General features: G+C 39.7%; 1 protein-coding gene across 1 annotated transcript in view; it reads left to right on the top strand.

Annotated features, from left to right (window-relative positions):
• Positions 1–22,490, top strand: part of LOC133620379 (bifunctional methylenetetrahydrofolate dehydrogenase/cyclohydrolase 2, mitochondrial-like) — a 55,956-nt gene that overhangs the window by 17,930 nt on the left and 15,536 nt on the right. Inside the window, exons 5-7 of the mRNA XM_061981836.1 lie at positions 3,700–3,807; positions 18,875–18,967; positions 21,076–21,201. Coding sequence (XP_061837820.1) covers positions 3,700–3,807; positions 18,875–18,967; positions 21,076–21,201 — 327 coding nt within the window. The remainder of the gene's footprint in view (positions 1–3,699; positions 3,808–18,874; positions 18,968–21,075; positions 21,202–22,490) is intronic.

Genomic DNA, 22,490 nt, shown 5'->3' with positions numbered 1-22,490 from the left:
AGATTTTAATGTTCGAACTGAGAAACTTAATTTGTTTTTGCAAATAATCATTAACTTAGAATTGAATGGTAAATGGTAAATGGGTTGTACTTGTATAGCGCTTTTCTACCTTTTTTATTAAGGAACTCAAAGCGCTTTGACACTATTTCCACATTCACCCATACACACACTGATGGCGGCAACACATTGCAAAAAAGTTGGCACAGGAGCATTTTTACCACTGTGTTACATGGCCTTTCCTTTTAACAACACTCAGTAAACGTTTGGGAACTGAGGAGACCAAGTTTTTAAGTTTTTCAGGTGGAATTCTTTCCCATTCTTGCTTGATGTACAGCTTAAGTTGTTCAATAGTGCGGGGTCTACGTCGTCGTATTTTAGGCTTCATATTGCACCACACATTTTCATTGGTAGACAGGTCTGGGCTACAGACAGGCCAGTCTAGTACCCACACTCTTTTACTATGAAGCCACGCTGTTGTAACATGTAGCTTGGCATTGTCTTGCTGAAATAAGCAGGGGCATCCATGATAATGTTGCTTGGATGGCAACATATGTTGCTCCAAAACCTGTATGTACCTTTCAGCATTAATGGTGCTTTCACAGATGTGTAAGTTACCCATACCTTGGGCACTAATACAGCCCCACACCATCACAGATGCTGGAATTCAGTCCAAGTCTGGGCCCCTGGAGAAGGGTTCGAGACTGAGGCCAAGGGGGAAAAAAACTCATAGCCATAGCACACATGTGTATAAGAGGGAAACATCAAAGAACACAAAGGACATTAAAGACATTAAAAGAGCAGAGCTGATGCAACCAGCCACTTCTACACACAGCCACAAAAGTAAAACAACAACAACAACAAAAATAAACATATACACTGTGGTGGCCTCTGCGGTGTTCCACGCCATCGTCTGCTGGGGTGGGGGGAGCATGGCCAGAGACAGGAGCAGACCCAACAAAGCAACGACTCCACCCTCGGCCGTCCACCAACTCTTGGCCAGTGTCCAGTCCGCATGGAAGATATTTTGATGATATTACGGACCGTAGATGGTGAAATCCCTAAAGTCCTTGCAATAGCTCGTTGAGAAATGTTGTTTTTAAACTGTTGGACAATTTGCTCACGCATTTGTTCACAAAGTGGTGACCCTCACCCCATCCTTGTTTGTGAATGACTGAGCATTTCATGGAAGCTGCTTCATTACCCAATCATGGCACCCACCTGTTCCCAATTAGCCTGTTCACCTATGGGATGTTCCAAAGAAGTGTTTGATGAACATTCCTCAACATTCTCAGTCTTTTTTGCCACTTGCGCCAGCTTTTTTGAAACATGTTGCAGGCACCAAATTCCAAATGAGCTAATATTTGCAAAAAATAACAAAGTTTACCAGTTCGAACGTTAAGTATCTTGTGTTTGCAGGATATTCAATTGAATAGAGGTTGAAAAGGATTTGCAAATCATTGTATTCTGTTTTTATTTACGATTAACACAACGTACCGTCACTGGTTTTGGGTTTTGTATATGTGCACGCGCTCCCTGCACGTACGTGTTGACGAGACAGGGTGAGTGACCGCCATTTACACCAATCATTTCATTCGAGCCGGTAAACATTTTTATTACTCATACTTAGTAATTGTGAAAGATATAGACAGTTTTAAAACCAATATGTTCTGTTAAACCACTAAAGGTGACATAAGATAGCCAATGTTGTTCTTGTTATATTGTCTGCTTTGTGCTCAATGTAAGTGGGAGCAAGTTGCAAACAGCCCCTTTAGCAATTTTTCCCCTACGTAAATTAAATTATTATGGGCCTGCTGTGAAGCGTGCTAATGTTATCGTGCTGACGCTTTATACTAGCATTTTAGCTATTTGTGTATGTTTAAACCTATAAATCGTGGATTTCGATACTTAGCGCCATCTTAAAGGTATGCTAACTTATCTTATGCTAGCATGCTAAGGTTTTATGCTAGCATTTTTGCATGAACCTAAAAATCATGGCTTTCGACACTTGGTACCATTTTAGAAGTACGCTGACTTCGGTGTCGTCATGCTAATGTTAGTTTGCTAACATTGTATCCTCGCATTTTAGCAAATTTGATTGCCGCTAAGTATGCCAACTGTTTCCATTATAACAAGCTAACATTAGCATGTTAGCGTTTTATGCTAGCTATTTAGTTTTAATCAACTCCAGCCAGATGTACGTAGCACAGATAGCAGGCCCATCAAAATTTCCGTTTTGTAGTTCATCTACCCACTGAAGGCATTCCACACACAGGTGCATGTCAATAATTAGAACATTGCGGAAAAGTTCATTTATTTCACTGAAAAGATGAAAGTCATACGTTATTATCGATTCACGACACACAAACATAAACGTTCAAAGATGTTTCTTAATTCCTTGATAATTTTGTTGCAAAGCGTGCGAAGTTAGGGTGCTGATGCTTTATAGTAGCATTTGAGCTAATTGTGTATGTTTAAACCTATAAATCATGCATTTCGATACTTAGCGCCATCTTAAAAGTATGCTCAATTCTCCTATGCTAGCATGCTAATGTTTTATGCTAGCATTTTTGCATAAACCTAAAAATCAAGGCTTTTGACACTTGGCACCATTTTAGAAGTACGCTGACTTTTCCTATGTTGTCATGCTAATGTTAGCATGCTAGCATTGTATGCTAGCATTTTATCTAATTTTATTTGTTTAAACCTAAATATAATGGCTTTTGATACTTGCTGCCATTGTAGAAGTAAGTTAACTTTTCCTATGTCTTCATGCTAATGTTACCATACTAATGTTTCATGCTTGTATTTTTAGCAAATTGTATTACCGTATTTTTCGGAGTATAAGTCCCACCGGAGTATAAGTCACACCTGCCGAAAATGCATAATAAAAAAGGAAAAAAACATATATAAGTCGCACTGGAGCCCGGCCAAACTATGAAAAAAACTGCGACTTATAGTTCGAAAAATACGGTAATTTGAACCTAAAAACTATGTATTTTGATACTTGCCGCTATCTTGTAAGTATGCCAGCTGTTTCTATTATAACAAGCTTACGTTAGCATGTTAGCGTTTTTATGCTAGCTGTTAAGCTTCAATCAACTCCGGCCAGAGGTTCACAGGTTTCTGTTCTGTTGTTCATCTTAATATTGCTACCCACTGAAGGCATTCCACATACAGGTGCATGCCAAGAAATTAGAACATTGCGGAAAAGTTAATTTATTTCACTGAAAAGAGGAAAGTCATACATTATTATCAATTCACGACACACAAACAGAAATGTTCAAAGATGTTTCTCAATTCCTTGATAATTTGGATGATTATGGCTTACAGCCAATAAAGCCCCCAGGTAATACAAATTGAAATATACAATAGACTTTAAACAGCGAATGGATTGCTGTTAAATGAATTAACTATTGCACAGTATTGTTGTTTAAGATAAGTAAGAATAATTTGCCACTGTATATAATAATATATTTGTGTAAATGTGATGTCATAATTTTATTCAAGCTATAGTCATTGGATGCTTTACTTTATGCATTCATTTTTTTAACGTTCCTTCTTTTTCCAACCTTGTTAGGAAGGAAAAGAATGCAGCAAAATCCCTAATTAAAAATGGTATTCATTCATAGAAGTTTTGAGTTATCTTTTCCCTGAGCATAATTCATTCCAACTATTTCCCCTTGAAACCGTGCCATGCAGGTATCAAGACAGTGGGAAAGAATGTGCTGGTCGCCGGACGCTCCAAAAATGTTGGGATGCCCATCGCCATGTTGCTGCACACCGATCGCAACCATGAACGTCCCGGCGGTATGTTGTGATGCTGTGTGGACATAACTCCTGTTTACACTGTTCGACGCAGAATCTGCTCCCATGACATTAGCCATCATCATCGGTGTTGTGGTGATCATTGTCAGTGCAAATGACTGCTCAGATCTTTATAGTAAGGTTGTTGTTTTTTTTAAGTGAGCCTGTATCTGAAGTGGTAAGCATGTGTGAGAAAGTAAAGGATAGTCTATTCTTGTATTTTAGTGGAGTCATTTACAAAAGGTAAACATGGTAAGATGTGGGCTACTTGGAGCTAGCAGCTACACAACAGCTACTGTAAGCACACATGAGCACACAAGCAAGACATACAATACATAATAACTCGGGATGGGTACAGAATCCGGTACTTTTTTGGCACCGACCAAATCCCGTCGGTCCTACCGGGCACCGATTCACATACAAAACCCAAAACCAGTGAAGTTGGCACGTTGTGTAATTCGTAAATAAAAACAGAATACAATGATTTTCAAATCCTTTTCAACTTATGTTCAATTGAATAGACTGCAAAGACAAGATATTTAATGTTCGAACTAAGAAACAACATTTTTTTTTGCAAATAATTAGTAACTTAGAATTTAATGACAGCAACACATTGCAAAACAGTTGGCACAGTGGCATTTTTACCACTGTGTTACATGGCCTTTCCTTTTAACAACACTCAGTAAACGTTTGGGAACTGAGGAGACCAATTTTTGAAGCTTTTCAGCTGGAATTATTTCCCATTCTTGCTTGATGTACAGCTTAAGTTGTTCAACAGTACGGGGTCTCCGTTGGAGTATTTTAGTTTTCATATTGCGCCGCACATTTTCATTGGGAGACAGGTCTGTACTACAGGCAGGCCAGTCTAGTACCCGCACTCTTTTACTATGAAGCCACGCTGTTGTAACACGTGGCTAGGCATTGTCTTGCTGAAATAAGCAGGGGCGTCCATGATAACGTTGCTTGGATGGCAACATATGTTGCTCCAAAACCTGTATGTACCTTTCAGCATTAATGGTGCTTTCACAGATATGTAAGTTACCCATGCTTTGGGCACTAATACATCCCCATACCATCACAGATGCTGGCTTTTGAACTTTGCGCCTCTAACAATCCGGATGGTTATTTTCCTCTTTGTTCCGGAGGACACGACGTCCACAGTTTCCAAAAACAATTTGAAATGTGGACTTGTCAGACCAAAGAAAATATCAGTCCATCTTAGATGAGCTCGGGTCCAGCGAAGCCGGCTGCGTTTTTGGGTGTTGTTGATAAATGGCTTTGGCTTTGCATAGTAGAGTTTTAACTTGCACTTACAGATGTAGTGACAAACTGTAGTTACTGACAGTGGTTTTCTGAAGTGTTCCTGAGCCCATGTGGTGATATCCTTTACACACTGATGTCGCTTTTTGATGCATTACCGCCTGATGGATTGATGGTCACGGGCATTCAATGTTGGTTTTCAGCCTTGCTGCTTACGTGCAGTGATGTCTTGAGATTCTCTGAACCTTTTGATGATATTACAGATTGTAGATGGTAAAATCCCTAAATTCCTTGCAGTTTTGACCACTGAAATTGACTCAAAAAACGCTCCTATGAAGTAAAGTAAGGCTCCACTTTTCCAAAAATGCGCTAGCTTTATGCTTATATATATTGGCTTTGCTATTGAAATGACAAGGATTAGCATTAGGGCTTTGACATGGTGATTACAACACCTCCAAATGTGTTAATGAAAACTACAACTAAGATGCAAGTTACATTCAAACAGGTGGTGCGTAATAAGTACAATACTTAACACTTTCTAGGGCGCAACAAAAAAACAAAAACACACATTATAAACTATACACTGCTGTCATCTAACGTCTTGAACTTGCAACTGTAATTGTTACTTAATGTCATACTTGCAAATGATATGATGATAATACAAGATATTACAACTGAACAGCACTTATCATAATCACCTCATTTTTAAATGTTGTAATCAAAAAAAGGTTTTATTAATAAAAACAATTAATATGTATTAACACACACAAAAGTACCGTAAATTAGCACCATTGAGTACCGGTATCGATTCCCAGGTACCGGTAATTGGTACCGTATCAGTTCAAATGTGAAGAGTACCTTTCCCGAATAAAAAGTGCTTTAACAATATTTTGCTGTCTAAAACAGCACATTATTGTTGCATATTACTTACAGTACACATACAAAGTCTCCAAGGCAGAAGCGTATTAGAAAGTTTTAGGTAACAAATGTGTCCGCATCATTCACTACGTTGTGAGCTTAATTTATGCAGATTATTATGCTTTGTTTATTAAATTAAAAACATTAAAACTGCATGATCTTGTTGACCTCAACACTGCTATTGTGACGTACAAAGCTCATAACCACATGCTGCCTCGGTGTCTACAGGAGAGGTTCAAACCCATGGAGAGTCCCTATGACCTCAGAGGTTCAGCTGTCTTTCAGAAAGCAAACATAAGAACGAGCTTAAAAAGTAGATGTGTTTCTGTCAGGGGGGTTCATCTGTGGAACAGTTTGGGATTCCTTAAATTGTTCCAGTTCCATTCACACATTTAAAAAACACTTTAAGACCAATGTCTTAGAAAAATATATATCATTCTTGAGACAACACAGTAGTTAATCCTATGATCAATGTTCATTACAAAACTAAATGTGGGATATAAATAATAATGGAAGTATAAGTGTTTGTATATAGTATATTATTGGTACAAATGTTTAACCAACACGTGTACAGGGATATTTCACATGTCTTTACTGTGTATATATTTGAACAGTGTTCATGTTGTGTAAATGAAATTTCATGTTTTTAGGAAGCTCATCTTGTATTTGAGATTGTTTATAGGGTTAGGCAAAATAAGTGTTCAACTTCAGCCTAAACCTTTTCGGTCTGTAACTTTGTCAATTTATGAATGTACAACTGTTTGTTTATGTAAAACTGTTTGTTTATTTTGTTGACCATTGACTGAAGAAATAATAAACTAAACTAAAACTTAATGAATTATTGTGGTCACTAGGTGTCGCCAAAAAACAATTATCACCCCACAAAACGAAGCATTGAGTTTGTCATAAGGTTGGTGTTTTTCATGCATAGCATTGAGTTTTGAATAGATCATGCTTTTTCTAACATACACAAGTCTACAGGCTTGTGTACGTCTACAGATGTGCTGATATCTTATCGCAGCGGTTTTCAACAGGGGCCTGCCTTGGGGAGATTAGACTTTTTTTTTAATTCCCTCGCAATTTCTTCACATATGTAAATATCTCTAACATTTATCCAACAGACACGAACACCCTACTCACTACTCAAAACATTAAAAGCAATAAGGATCTTATTATATTTGTGTTAGCATTTAAGATAGCCGGCGATCAGCGGTGCTAGGTAGCGACGACTGCCTTAGTTGCCAGGTAGCGACTACCGCGCTAGTTGCCAGCTAGCAATTAGTGTGCTAGTTTTTTGTGGGTTTTTTTAGCATGCTAAAAGCTAATAGCAGCGCTATACTGTATTCTTTGTATACCTTATTATTGCACAATAACGAGGAACTTGCCACGACCACCTACTGGCCAAGCGAGGCTTCTGTATCTGCTTCTGCTTTTGCTTCTTCTTCTTCTTCTTCTTCTTCTTCTTCTTCTTTTTCTGCTGCTGCTCCTTGTACTCCTTGTACTCCTTCTTCTTCTTCTGCTACTCCTTCTCCTTCTAGTCTCTCTTTGTCTTTGTCTATTTCTTTTTTTTGCGCTTGCCTTGTCTGAATAATAACAACATATTTGAAAATATGCAGTCTTTTTGCAACCTTCAAACGCGGTGGTTGAAGAAGAAACACAGACACTATTGCTAGCGACGTATACCAAATCAAATAAATGTAGTTTACGCTACAGTGACGCCCCCATGTATAAACATCCAACAATACATCGTATATGACTGATTTACTGCGCCGAAAACTAATCAGAAGTGCAAATAATGCATATTACAGAAGCGGACATAATTGTTTAGGATGACAGGGGATGCAAAACAAAAACAAAGAACAGTGCAATTAACAGTGCAATACTTTTTCATAACATGGTCACTACTGCCTAGTTTCTCTTGTTATATTCTTATTTTTACTGTTATATTTTTATTCTTATTGTTGCTTTTTTTATTCTTATTGTTGCTTTTTTTATTCTTATTGTTATATTTTCTATTTTATTTCCATTTATACCCCCATTATTTACTTTTAACTTTTTAAATTCGATCTCAATTCTGTACACTGCTGCTGGAATTTTAATTTTAATTTTCCTAAAGGAACGCTCCTAAAGGAATCAATAAAGTACTATCTATCTATCTATCTATCTATCTATCTATCTATCTATCTATCTATCTATCTATCTATCTATCTATCTATCTATCTATCTATCTATCTGTCTATCTGTCTATCTGTCTATCTATCTATCAACGTGTGAATGTGGAGTGAATGAATGATGGGTTCTCAGTGCTTTGGATATCTAGAAAAGCGCCGTATAAACCTAATCCATTATTATTATTATTAACTTTGTCAGTGAGAGACAGCTTCCTGTGTGAAGCGACACCTACTTTCGAGTTGGAGTTGGAACTAGGGTTATCCCGATACCAATATTTTGGTACCGGTACCAAATGTATTTCGATACTTTTTGATACCTTTCGATACTTTTCTAATTAAAGGGGACCACAAAAAATTGCATTATTGGCTTTATTTTAACAAAAAATCTTACGGTACATTAAACATGTTTCTTAATGCAACCGAAGAACAATCCATCCATCCATCCATCCATCTTCTTCCGCTTATCCGAGGTCGGGACGCGGGGGCAGCAGCCTAAGCAGGGAAGCCCAGACTTCCCGCTCCCCAGCCACTTCGTCCAGCTCTTCCCGGGGGATCCCGAGGCGTTCCCAGGCCAGCCGGGAGACATAGTCTTCCCAACGTGTCCTGGGTCTTCCCCGTGGCCTCCTACCGGTCGGACGTGCCCTAAACATCTCCCTAGGGAGGTGATCGGGTGGCATCCTGACCAGATGCCCGAACCACCTCATCTGGCTCCTCTCGATGTGGAGGAGCAGAGGCTTTACTTTGAGCTCCCCTCGGATGACAGAGCTTCTCACCCTATCTCTAAGGGAGAGCCCTGTCACCCGGCAGAGGAAACTCATTTCGGCCGCTTGTACCCGTGATCTTGTCCTTTCGGTCATAACCCAAAGCTCATGACCATAGGTGAGGATGGGAACGTAGATCGACCGGTAAATTGAGAGCTTTGCCTTCCGGCTCAGCTCCTTCTTCTCCACAACGAATCGATACAGTGTCCGCATTACTGAAGACGCCGCACCGATCCGCCTGTCGATCTCACGATCCATTCTTCCCTCACTCGTGAACAAGACTCCGAGGTACTTGAACTCCTCCACTTGGGGCAGGGTCTCCTCCGCAACCCGGAGATGGCACTCCACCCTTTTCCGGGCGAGAACCATGGACTCGGACTTGGAGGTGCTGATTCTCTTCCCAGTCGCTTCACACTCAGCTGCGAACCGATCCAGCGAGAGCTGAAGATCCTGGCCAGATGAAGCCATCAGGACCACATCATCTGCAAAAGCAGAGACCTAATCCTGCAGCCACCAAACCGGATCCCCTCAACGCCTTGACTGCGCCTAGAAATTCTGTCCATAAAAGTTATGAACAGAATCGGTGACAAAGTCCAACCCTCAATGGAAACGTGTCCGACTTACTGCCGGCAATACGGACCAAGCTCTGACACTGATCGTACAGGGAGCGGACCGCCACAATCAGACAGTCCGATACTCTCTGAGCACTCCCCACAGGACTTCCCGAGGGACACGGTCGAATGCCTTCTCCAAGTCCACAAAGCACATGTAGACTGGTTGGGCAAACTCCCATGCACCCTCAAGGACCCTGCCAAGAGTATAGAGCTGGTCCACAGTTCCACGACCAGGACGAAAACCACACTGTTCCTCCTGAATCCGAGGTTCAACTATCCGGCGTAGCTTCCTCTCCAGTACACCTGAATAGACCTTACCGGGAAGGCTGAGGAGTGTGATCCCACGATAGTTAGAACACACCCTCTGGTTCCCCTTCTTAAAGAGAGGAACCACCACCCCGGTCTGCCAATCCAGAGGTACCGCCCCCGATGTCCACGCGATGCTGCAGAGACGCAACCGAAGAACAATTTTGTCCTTAAATAAAATAGTGAACATACTAGACAACTTGTGTTTTAGTAGCAATTTGTAAGCAAACAAAGGCTCCTAATTAGTCTGCTGACATATGCAGTAACATATTGTGTCATTTATCATTCTATTATTTTGTCAAAAGTATGAGGGGCAAGCTGTACAAATTGATTATTAATCCACTTGTTCATTTACTGTTAATATCTGCTTATTTTCTGTTTTAGCATGTTCTATCTACACTTCTGTTAAAATGTAATAATTATTCTGTTGTTTGGATACTTTACATTAGTTTTGGATTATACCACAAATTTAGGTATCGATCCGATACCAAGTAGTTACATGATCATACATAGTGGTCATATTCAATGTCCTCATGTGTCCAGGGACGTATTTCCTGAGTTTATATACATAATTTGAATTTAAAAAAAGGGAAAACAGATTTTGTGACGATAAAAAATATCGATGATCATAGTAGTATCGACTAGATACACTATTGTACTTGGTATCATTACAGTGAATGTCAGGTGTAGATCCACCCATGGCATTTGTTTACATTCAGGCGCGCTAGCTTTTGTTAGCGGTGACACCGGTGAGCTATTGTATACTCCTAGGGTTTGTAATTAAAGTTAAAAGTTAAAGTTAAAGTTAAAGTACCAATGATTGGCACACACACACTAGGTGTGGCGAAATTATTCTCTGCATTTGACCCATCACCCTTGATCACCCCCTGGAAGGTGAGAGGAGCAGTGGGCAGCAGCGGTGGCTGCGCCCGGGAATCATTTTGGTGATTTAACCCCCAATTCCAACCCTTGATGCTGAGTGCCAAGCAGGGAGGTAATGGGTCCCATTTTCATAGTCTTTGGTATGACTCGGCCGGGATTTGAACTCCCAACCTACCGATCTCAGGACGGACACTCTAACCACTAGGCCACTGAGTAGGTAATGAAGCATGTTTAGCTTTTCCTCGTCCTGCAGGGATGATACTTGTAAGAAACTTTATTCGTCACCATGGAAGTGAGAATTAGAAGTAGCTAAAACACTGCCGACTGCGGATGGATGTTCTCTGCTAGCTAGCTAGCCATGTCTTAAAGCACCTCTTCCTGAGGACGTTTCAGTGTTATAGCTTCACCTTTATCGTCAGTTTTTCGGCAAAAATGTGTCCGTTATCTGACGCGCCAGAATTGGTACTTTTTAAACAGAGTATAGTACTGTTCTTGATTCATTAGTCCCGCTATACTATGCTAGTATACCAGACAACCGTAGTTGGAACTATTACTTTTGAAACAACGATCACTTTTAATGTACACAATGGGCCCCATTCAGCAATAAGTTCCTAACTTTTCCTCTTATCTTTCTTCCTAAGTGATTTCCTAAGAGGAGTCCATTCAAATTCATGACAAGTTCTTAAACGGCCCAATTGTTACCACCTGCTGTTCTTAAGTTGCTGAATGCTGAATGGTTAGCACGTGCGTGTCTATCATAATTTGCATATAAACTCGCCCTTATTTTCCCAATATGCATATGTAAACACCCTTAATTCCGTAATTTGCATAGGTAAACGCCCTTAATTCCCCATATAAGGGCACAATTCCGGCGGAAAAGCCGAACATCAAACACACAGAGAAAACACAAACAGATTACAGAAGATAAATTCGTATTATCCTGCGGGGGAAATACATAATGTCAAAACGTAAGTTTAAGAAAGGGGGGACTGCTGAGGTAGCCTAAAGTGTTCAAATAAATATTTGTCACTTCGGGCAAATAGGTCTACATTGTTGTGAAATATGCGCTCCCTCCCCAGGGCACGATCTGCGGCATCTTGCAGTAGCAGCAAAAGCATTGCCATTGTGTGAATTGAGTATTTTAAAGAGTCACCAATCACTAAATCAACGCCCCGGTAATTGATGATTGCGTGTGTATGTGCGTGCGTGCGGGTGTTCCTGCGTGCGTGTGCGTGTGCGTGTGTGTGTGTGTGTGTGTGTGCGTGTGTGTGTGTGTGTGTGTGTGTGTGTGCGTGTGTGTGCACGCACACGGTATTTTGAAATGTCTATATATTGCTCATTTTGCTATATGTCTGCCTGTCTGTCTGTCTTATCTATATCTATCTATCTCTCTATGTATCTATCTATCTATATATCTCTATATCTCTCTATATATATCTCTATCTATCTCTATATATCTATCTATCTATCTAACTAGTATCTATATATCTCTCTATATATACAGTATCTCTATTTATCTTTATCCATCTATCTATGTATCTATATATATATATATATATATATATATATATATACATCTATCTATCTATCTATCTATCCATCTATCTATCTATCTATTTATCTATCTATCTATCTTTCTATCTATCCATCCATCTATGATATTAATTTAACATTAGACAATAGAAGTAAGGGAACTTGTCACACTTAAGAACAAGTAGGCCACCCTATTTTGTTCTTACCTACGAACAAATCCCAGCTAAGAAAACATTGGTGAATACAAAAATCTCCTTAAAAACTTCCTAAGTGGGCCTCAGAACAAAATGTGTTCTTAAGAACGGTTGCTGAATGGGGCCCAATGCTTCCAACCCGGAAGAGAAGATGCTCGCGAAGGTGGGCTGTGCGACCACTGAACAAGTCGAGGCAGTGGAAGGGCGATTTTGCCACGCTTGTTCGACCGCTGAGACTGGACGAAGAAAACGCATGTCAATTACTCCCGGATGGCGGCAGGTCGATTTGACGATCTTGTTTGTGAAACCACGGATTTGCCACACACAAAATGCCAATCGGTGTGACCAAGAGATTGGCAGAGGCTTGGCGAGTTTTAGCATCTGCTGGAACACAGCAAGCTACAAAATCGCCTCGTGTACTGTATCGGCAATAATGAAGATGGCCCTGTAAACCAAATGTGTGCCCTGCCTTTCAACCCACAAGTGGTAAATGATAGCAGGAGACTTTTGGCACATGTGGAATTTCCCAAATTGTGTTGTTTGTGATGCAAGCTTTTTTTTCCCAAGTTCTTCCATTTCTTGAGGCACTCGCTCACCTTTAGACCTGTATTCTTCGCAATTTCTCTCCAGGAAATTTTGGCCGTCCGGTAATCTTTGTATTCGGCAAAGAAGTGTTGTACAAATGGTCATAGTGGGGAATTTCCCGACTTAAACGCTCTTCTGTTTTATTGTTTCTTTGTGTGTTTTTTTGCTTTCGCGGGAAATTATGTAGTAAACAAGCTGACCTATCACAGCTCTGCGGTCCACGTCGGCGCTGACGCAAAGCCAGGATTTTTGGGAGGTGTGGGGGGAGGAGTAAACCGGCGTAGTTTACGCAAGTTACCTGATGCAAGAGTATTTTTCAGGCTTAAGCCTCTCAGGATGCTCGGGCTAGAATTACACTAAACTATGAGATTACTGGAGGATAGTATGTTTGGATCCCTAAAACCCCGAAAGATACACTTAACGTCCCACAAACAGAACATATCCTTCGTCATTCACATAAAGAATCACAAGAGAGTACATTCTGATTAATGTGTAATTCACCACAATTAATCATCCACGTTCATTTGATTTAACATTTATTATTCCTTCAGTGCACTTTGTACGTGTTTCATCATTGTAAACTTCAACTTTCCCGGACGGATGTGTACAAGGAACACACACCGGGGTGTGCACGGCGGGGGTGGGGGGGACTCTTACCCATGCCCCTGGCTGGCGGATCAAGTGACCTTATAAGGCCGCAGGAAGTAAGAAAGATTTGTAGAGGCAATCACTGGAATGTCTTTCAAGTATGAAGCAACAACAAGATATTAATTCAATGTATTGCACTAATACTGACACTAACAACTTCCAGACAGAAAGTCTGTGATATTGTCCAAAACATATCCTGCTTAGACAAGTGCACATTCCTACTGCCAATGTAAATAATGATAATTGTGGTTAAATCTAATCTGTGCAGGATCAAGTAAAAGCAGGCATGCGCATCACTTGCCAGCAGGAACTTTCTCCACCCAAAATGCAAACAGAAAGTCACTTCACCAACATACAACATGTCATGTAAAACAACTACCAGTACACACCAATGCAGTGAATCCTCTAGATTAGGGGTTCTTAGCCTTTTTGACCTTGGGGCCAGACTTTCCCACTACAGAGGGTCCCGGAGCCCACTCAATGTGTTCAATAATTATATCTAACCGACTCACTGTTTACGATCTTGTCAAATGATATGAAACCATGTGTACATCACAAAGATTATGATTTAACACATAGCCCTTATGCTAAGCCGGGTCTGATCAGAAAAAATAAGTACTAAAAAAAAATGATGCGTAAGAAGGGACTCGACGAAAAATACATTTACATACAACCATGTTGTGCTAAAAAAAACAAAATGTATCATGGTGTGTTTCTTAACTAAAATGTCAATACAATTTATGTGCAAATGAAAATACAACTTCATCACTTAAGTCATATTTTTTTAGCTTAAACTTCTCTATGACTTTAGCTGGCAGACATCTTCTGTTTGTTTGATATTACCATTACTGCCACAAGTGGTGGAAAAGTGTATTACATCTGAGAACCGCTGCGGCCCCATACGGACCACAGCTGAGAAACAAATATTTGCGGCCCTATGGTTAAGAAACACTGTGTTGCAAAATATACTTGCTAATATTAGGACCATATAGTCAAAGAGAGCTTTGCTGTCTTTTTTCTCATGCCCTCTAAAATCTTTGTTAAAATTTGAATATAAAGTACAAACGTACTTGTATATAGCAAGATTTCAGAAGTTAGAAGTAATAGCCTCACCACCTGCTTCCAATTAACACCACTTGATTGTGGTTTGGCCATAATTACTGCATTTAACAGTAAAAATGTTAAAATGGTGCTTAAAACATTATTATATCACCCTGATATCAGCAAAATAAAACATGTCCGATTATATCGGCTTGCATCTAAAAACTCTGATCCAAGCAAGTCTGTTCTGGTCCTTTTAATGTCTCTTCTTCCTAGCTTAGCAGACTGATAACAGATTGTTTGTTTCCTTCTGGGAGCCTTAAGGAGTATTTTACTTCAAAACACTGTAAAACTGATGGCAGCAACACATTGCAAAAAAGTTGGCACAGGGGCATTTCTACTACTGTGTTACATGACCATTCCTTTTAGCAACACTCAGTTAACGTTTGGAACTGAGGAGACCACTTTTTGAAGCTTTTCAGGTTGAATTTTTTCCCATTCTTGCTTGATTTACAGCTTAAGTTGTTCAACAGTCTGGGGTGTCCGTTGTCGTATTTTACGCTTCATAATGTGCCACACATTTTCAATGGGAGACAGGTCTGGACTACAGGCAGGCCAGTCTAGTACCACTCTTTTATTACGAACCCACGCTGTTGTAACACGTGCAGAATGTGGCTTGGCATTGTCTTGCTGAAATAAGCAAGACATGATGACGTTGCTTGGATGGCAGCATATGTTGCTCCAAAACCTGTATGTACCTTTCAGCATTCATGGTGCCTTCACAGATGTGTAAGTTACCCATGCCTTGGGCACTAATACACCCCCATACCATCACAGATGCTGGCTTTTGAACTTTGCGCCTAGAACCGTTCGGATGGTCCTTTTCCTCTTTGGTCCGGAAGACACGACGTCCACAGTTTCCAAACACAATTTGAAAAGTGGACTCGTCAGACCATAGAACACTTTTCCACTTTGCATCAGTTCATCTTAGATGAGCTCGGGCCCAGCGAAGCCGGCTGCGTTTCTGGGTGTTGTTGATAATTGACTTTTGCTCTGCATAGGAGAGTTTTAACTTGCACTTACAGATGTAGCGACAAACTGTAGTTACTGACAGTGGTTTTCTGAAGTGTTCCTGAGCCCATGTGGTGATATCCTTTACACACTGATGTCGCTTTTTTGATGCAGTACCGCCTGAGGGATCCAAGGTCACGGGCATTCAATGTTGGTTTTCAGCCTTGCCGCCTACGTGCAGTGATTTCTCCAGATTCTCTGAACCTTTTGATGATATTACAGACCGTAGATGGTGAAATCCCTAAATTCCTTGCATTAGCTCATGGAAAAATGTTGTTCTTTAACTGTTTGACAATTTGCTCATGCATTTGTTCACAAAGTGGTGATCCTCACCCCATCTTTGTTTGTGAATGACTGAGCATTTCATGGACGTTGCTTTTATACCCAATCATGGAACCCACCTGTTCCCAATTAGCCTGTTTACCTGTGGGATGTTCCAAATAAGTGTTTGATGAGCATTCCTCAACTTTCTCAGTCTTTTTTGCCACTTGTGCCAGCTTTTTTGAAACATGTTGCAGGCATCAAATTCCAAATGAGCTAACATTTGCAAAAAAATAACAAAGTTTACCAGTTTGAACGTTACATATCTTGTGTTTGCAGTCTATTAAATTGAATAGAGGTTCAAAAGGATTTGCAAATCATTGTATTCTGTTTTTATTTACGACTTACACAACGTGCCAACTTCACTGGTTTTGGGTTTTGTAGATATACCATGTACATGCTACTAAATAGCATTCGAGATTTTAAATGGCGATTTCAACACCTCTAAATTTGGTCATGAAAACTACAGCTAAGATGCATGTTAAAATCAAACAGCTGATGTGTCATATTTACAACACTTACAGTACAAACACTTTCGAGGACTTAACAAAAGACAAGACTGGCATGTTCAACTTAATAGCAAAGACTACCTCCTGACTACGGCAACACATCTTGGACAAACTGAAATGAATGCATACTTGCAAATGAGACTCAGATATGTAGGAAAGCTAATTATAACAACTAAATAGTATAGTCCATTGCAGAATCTGTTCAAACATTTTTATCCATCATGCAGAGCCCACGTGATCACAACAACATATCACTTTAACAAGCCATATCTAGGCTAGTTAGCTCAGCATTTTTAAAGCTGCAATATCGGTATCATTTAAAAAAAGATGTATCTGGAAACCTCTATTATTAATAAACGGTTCATAATGGTGACATTTTTGACCCTGGAGCAAATGATCAGTAGTTTCATTATTTACTTTGGAAAATAAACAGTAAGTCAAAATCCGAACTTAAACTAGAAGTATGTAATATGGAAGTGGTGATTTGTTCTGACTCGCCTTTTCTTCCGCCACATTCTTACTCCCTTGAAGCGCTCCTTGTGTGAATCTTATCGCTCCAGGCCCTCAACCCCTGGTCATAGCAGCAATGACTGAAGTAACCTTACATACCAGGGGGGAAAACAACACGAGGCTGTCAATATCATCATTGTTCAGTTGTATAAACTTTTCTTTAGCCGTGTGTACATAAGAACGGATCAGTATTTCAACAAGGACAGGGTCAATAATCACAACATTGACAGACAAGCATATTTGTGTCTTTTTTTTGTAGATAAGAGTTTTTTTTCCCTTCACTTTCACTGCCAATGCTGATTGAAGACTGCAATAACAATGTATGTCAGCCAGTCAAATCCTTTTACATCTTATTAAAGGATTTTATTGATAGGTCAGAAGCCTAAACTCTGCTGTCGTGTAAACTGCTTGGAAAAACCTAGAAATTTTTGTTTGGATCAAGGCTCCAAAAATCAGATTAAATTTGAGTCTTGTCATGGACCATGTTTTTCTATTTCCACCAAGCATTTTCAAATGGATGGAGATCCGGACTATTTGCGGGACAAGACATTGACCTTATGTATTCTTTCTTCAAGGAACATTTGTAAATGTTTTGCTCTAAGGCAGGATGCATTATCGCCTTGAAAAATGATGTCATCATCCCCAAACATCCTTTCCATTGATGGAATAAGAAGCATGTCCAAAATGTAAACGTGTGCATATAGTGACGATGGGATGACAGCCATCTTCCCAGTGCCATTACCTGACATGCAGCACCATAACATCAGTTGTCTTCGTAAATCTTGGAACGGCACCAAACATAAGTTCCAGCATCATCACCTTGCCCAACGCAGATTGACGATTCATTACTGAATAGACTTTCATCTAGTCATTCACAGTCCACCATTGCTTTTCCTTAGCCCATTAGAACCTTCTTTGTTTAGCTGTTAATGAAGGCTTTTGTTTACAGGTAGCATTTCTGTATTTAAATGCTATTTCCTCTTGGCACTTTTAAATATTTCAGTCACATACGGTGACTCCAGTTTCCGCCCAGTTGTTCTTTATTTGTTTTGCTGTGCATTTTCTGTTTTCAAGACAATCTGTCTTGACGCTTTGATGTTTTCCTTGGTCCACCAATATGCTTGCTTTTTACAACTTTCCCATGTTTGTATTTGGTCCACATTTTAGACATAACTGACTGTGAACAATCAACATCTTTTGCAACACTGCGTGATGATTTACCTTCTTGGAGAAGTTTGATAATTCTCTCCTTTGTTTCAATTGACATATCTCGTGTTGGTGCCATGATTAATGTCAATCCACCTGGGGCAACAACAGCTCTCCAAAGTGGAAACACTCCTTTTTAACTACAGACTAATGAGCACATTTCATCTGATGCGGGTGTTAGCTTTGGAAATTAAAATTTACAGCGCGAGTCCATCATTTTCTTCTCAAAGTTTGAGTGATTCTATGTTTTTTAGTCTGATTGATCTAAAAATGTAACTGTTACTGACTACCACAATTTATATTCTTGATTTATTTTAGTGTTTCTTAAAGTCTAAAAGTTTCCATTTGAAATGACTGTAGTTTTGTGACTAAATTCAAACAACTGAATGAACATCCTCCAAGTCTGCTCATTTTCCAAGGGTTGTAGTTATTAAGGCAGGATCATCCACACAACTCTTGTATTTGATCTATTTACATTAACGCTGATGTACTTGATGTTGTTTTTTAGTTAAGTTGTATGGGTTTTTTTTTTCTTTTAAGGCGACGCCACAGTTACCATTGCTCACAGATGTACGCCGAGGGAGCGGCTGAAGGAGCTAACCAGCCTGGCGGACATTATTGTTGCTGCTGCAGGTACTGTAATTACTGTAATTCGCTGTAGTTACACTGAACTAACGTAGCAGCCAATTTGCAAATTCAAACAGTTTAGGCGTTACATCAATATGATTTGTCTTCATTTAAATTGTCAAACCATTTGGTAGCTATCTTTTCTCTGTTTTGGACAGCCTGTTGGCTTTTATCCCTATTGCTTCAAGGTACGATACTACAGAAGTGAAACCTGCGTATTCTTTAGAGTAGTCAGTCTACAGCTTGTATAGCAGTAGGGTTTTTACATCAACTAAAAATGACTCGAGTCGCCTTAAAGCTGTTATTGTGTAAATAGCTGGCAACAAAAGTGAGAGGCAACACTGTGTCTTGCCTGCATGGTGGTGGTCTCACCATGGTCTGGGACTGCATGAGTGCTTCCTTCCACATTTGAACTGATACGATGCCTGTGAATCGATACCCGTACTCAACAGTACCAATTTTTGGTACTTATGTGTGTGTTAATAAATGTTAATTGTTTGATAATAAAAAATTTTTTTTTAATGAAACATTTTAAAAAATTGCTAATTATAGCTTTGCTGTCAAGTTCTTATACTGTATCTTGTTTTTTTTATGTATTTTATTATATTTGAGTCTCGTTTGCAATGCAGCTGCATTTCCAAGACATTAGATGTAGGCTATCCGTAGTATGCTGTCTTACTAACAAGTACCTTTTTCCATGAAGATCTTAAGTTTGGCCCTACAAAGTGTTTATACTGTAAGTATTGTGCTTATTACAACCCAGCTGTTTGTTTGTAACATTCATTTTAGTTGTAGTTTTAATTATCAAATTTGGAGGTGCTTAAATCGCCAATGCTAAAATTAGCCTGTTTATATCACATCAAATGTATATTAGCATCAAGCTAGCGCATTATGAAAGAGCGGAGCCTTACTTCACATTTAAACGTTTTGTGCCAAGCATACTTGCTTTGTTGGTGTTGAAAATTGCAACATTACTTTGAAGGAGTTTGGCAAAATCCGCCCTGAGTGCTGCTTGAGAGATTGTTTCCTTGAGCCGGTGTTTAGTCTGCAACCGGAGGTGACGTCATGTAAAGGTATCAAAATATGGCACCTTTTTATTTTACACAACTTGATACCCGGTAGGACCGACGGAATTTGGTCGCTGTCTATAAAACTACCGAATTTGGTATCCACTCCTACTTGTGATACTCCAAACAATATATTAATCTGCAGTTCAAGTTAAGATACGCATCTCACAATAATGGCAGCGGTTAAATCAGGAGTTCTTAAAAATGTTTGACTTCGGAGCACAACGTTTCCACGACATAGGGGCCCACTTAAATATTAACACTGAATTAGTAATCTTACTCTTGATTTTAATCATATTTAAAAATTATATCCCCCCTACTTACAATTTATAACCTTCTCAAATTATATGAAATCATGTGTTAATCACAGAGAGTATTATTTATTTAACACATAAATGTTAGGTATAGGTCAGACTGATTAGAATAAAAAACAAATATACTGCATAAGAAGGGTCTAAAGATTAACTAATGAAAAATTTATTTACATACAATTATTTAGTACTAAAGTAAATTAAATTAATAATGCATATGTTTTTTAACTACATTATCAAATAAAAAACATCTTACACACTTCAGTCATAATTTTTGCGCTTTAGAAACTTCTCTAGGACATTGTGAGATTACTGCCATAATTGTGTATTTGTGGAAAAGTATATTACAACTGAGTGCCGTCACGGCCCATAAAGACCACAACTGAGAAGCAGATATTTTTTGCGGCACAACAATGGGTTAAAAAACAGTGGATTATATGAATAAATCTACGAGTGTGTCAATCATTGGTAAGAAGCATTATTACAACAAATAAATAATCTATAGTGGGTGAGTGAAGAAGGTTAAGCCAACCTGAGTGTAGTGAAAACAAACATGTGCTCAGAGGATGTGTCATCATCTTTGTTCGTTGTGATAAGTGATCGATTGTGATCCTCAATGTTGGCGATGACATCAAACTTTGCTTCAGAAAGGAAAACAGCACGGTTCAAGGCAAAAGAGGAAAACAAATGTTTCCTCACATCATGTAATCCACTGTCCCCTCCTCCTTGTGTTTAGGTGTTCCCAGACTGATCACGGCAGACATGGTGAAAGAAAGTGCAGCGGTCATTGACGTGGGCATTAACCGCATTGTGGACCCCAAAACGGGGAAACTGAGACTCATTGGCGATGTGGACTTTGAGGGTAAATCAAACTCTTAACTGATTAAAGTGATAAACGAAAAGCAGTCAAGAAAGTCAACACATTTAGGTCATTATTGTCTGAATGTTTGGCAACACAAGTGCATACCAGGAAAATAGTCACGTATGACTGGGATACTGTAGTGGCGTGGTATGGGGCTGCATGAGTGCTGCTGACACCAGGCATTCCTCCACTGTCATTTGAGGATTTCCCACAGGAGTTCAGTTGGGTTCAGGTCTAGAGGAGTACTTGGCCTCTCCATAACCCTTCCCTCTTCCTCTTTTTTGAGGTGTGTTTGGGCTCCTTCATCATGTTGGAAAAGCAGTTTCCCAAAGAAGACGATCACCAGGGTTCCCGCAGAGGAATAAAAAACATTAAAAGTCAATAAATGGAATTTGCGAAAATTAAGGCCTTAAATGGCAATAAAAAGCATTAAATGCGATGTCCAGAGGCATTAAAAATGTAATACTGTTGTAGGACCTGGCTGAGAGTCAATACCTCATTCCATCAAACGATTAATTAAAATGAAATTAAATTTTTTTTTTTTTTATTTAATTTTTTTACTTTTTTGTCAAGATGGCGGTGCCCTGACGGGCTGCGGCTTGCAGACGCTCATGGTAGTATAGAACAATTTGGCAAAAATACCGGACAATTCTTTAAATTTCATGGCTGGCTTACAGCGTGGACACTCCGTGGTCACATACGACCGCCAGACAATTCTGGATGTGGACAGATCGGGCCGTTTTGGACTGAAAGATGCGTGTACGTTGGACCTCCTCGCTAGCATGGGAATACTTCGCCGGCTACATCCAGCGGCCTTTGAAGCAGCGGAGTCAAGTACCAGCGGGGACCGTTAACGGAAGACATGTAAGCGGTGTGATCGGAAGCAGAAACGGGGATGCCGAGCGGGGCTAACATCAAAGCTAAAGGCTAATCCCCACAGAACGCCGCTTCCTTCCATCCTGCTTTCAAACGTCCGCTCCCTGGAGAACAAACTGGACTACTTGAAGCTGGATTTAAATGCAGGACGCGAGATGAGAGACTGTTGCGCCATATTTCTAACAGAAACGTGGTTGAAATCATCCGTTCCGGACGAAGCAGTTAGCATCGAGGGGCTAACTATGTTTTGGGCAGACAGGAGTAGATCTCTCACTGGTAAATCCCGAGGCGGTGGTGTTTGCATATACGTCAATAATAACTGGTGCAATAATGGGAACATAGTATCACGTCACTGCTCTCCTGATGTTGAACTATTAACTATAAAATGCAGGCCATTTTATTTACCCAGGGAA

This window comes from Nerophis lumbriciformis, linkage group LG24, assembly GCF_033978685.3.
Source record: "Nerophis lumbriciformis linkage group LG24, RoL_Nlum_v2.1, whole genome shotgun sequence".
NCBI classification, from domain to species: domain Eukaryota; kingdom Metazoa; phylum Chordata; class Actinopteri; order Syngnathiformes; family Syngnathidae; genus Nerophis; species Nerophis lumbriciformis.
The sequence above is the reverse complement of the archived record's forward strand: the minus strand, read 5'-3'. Positions and strand labels throughout refer to the sequence as shown.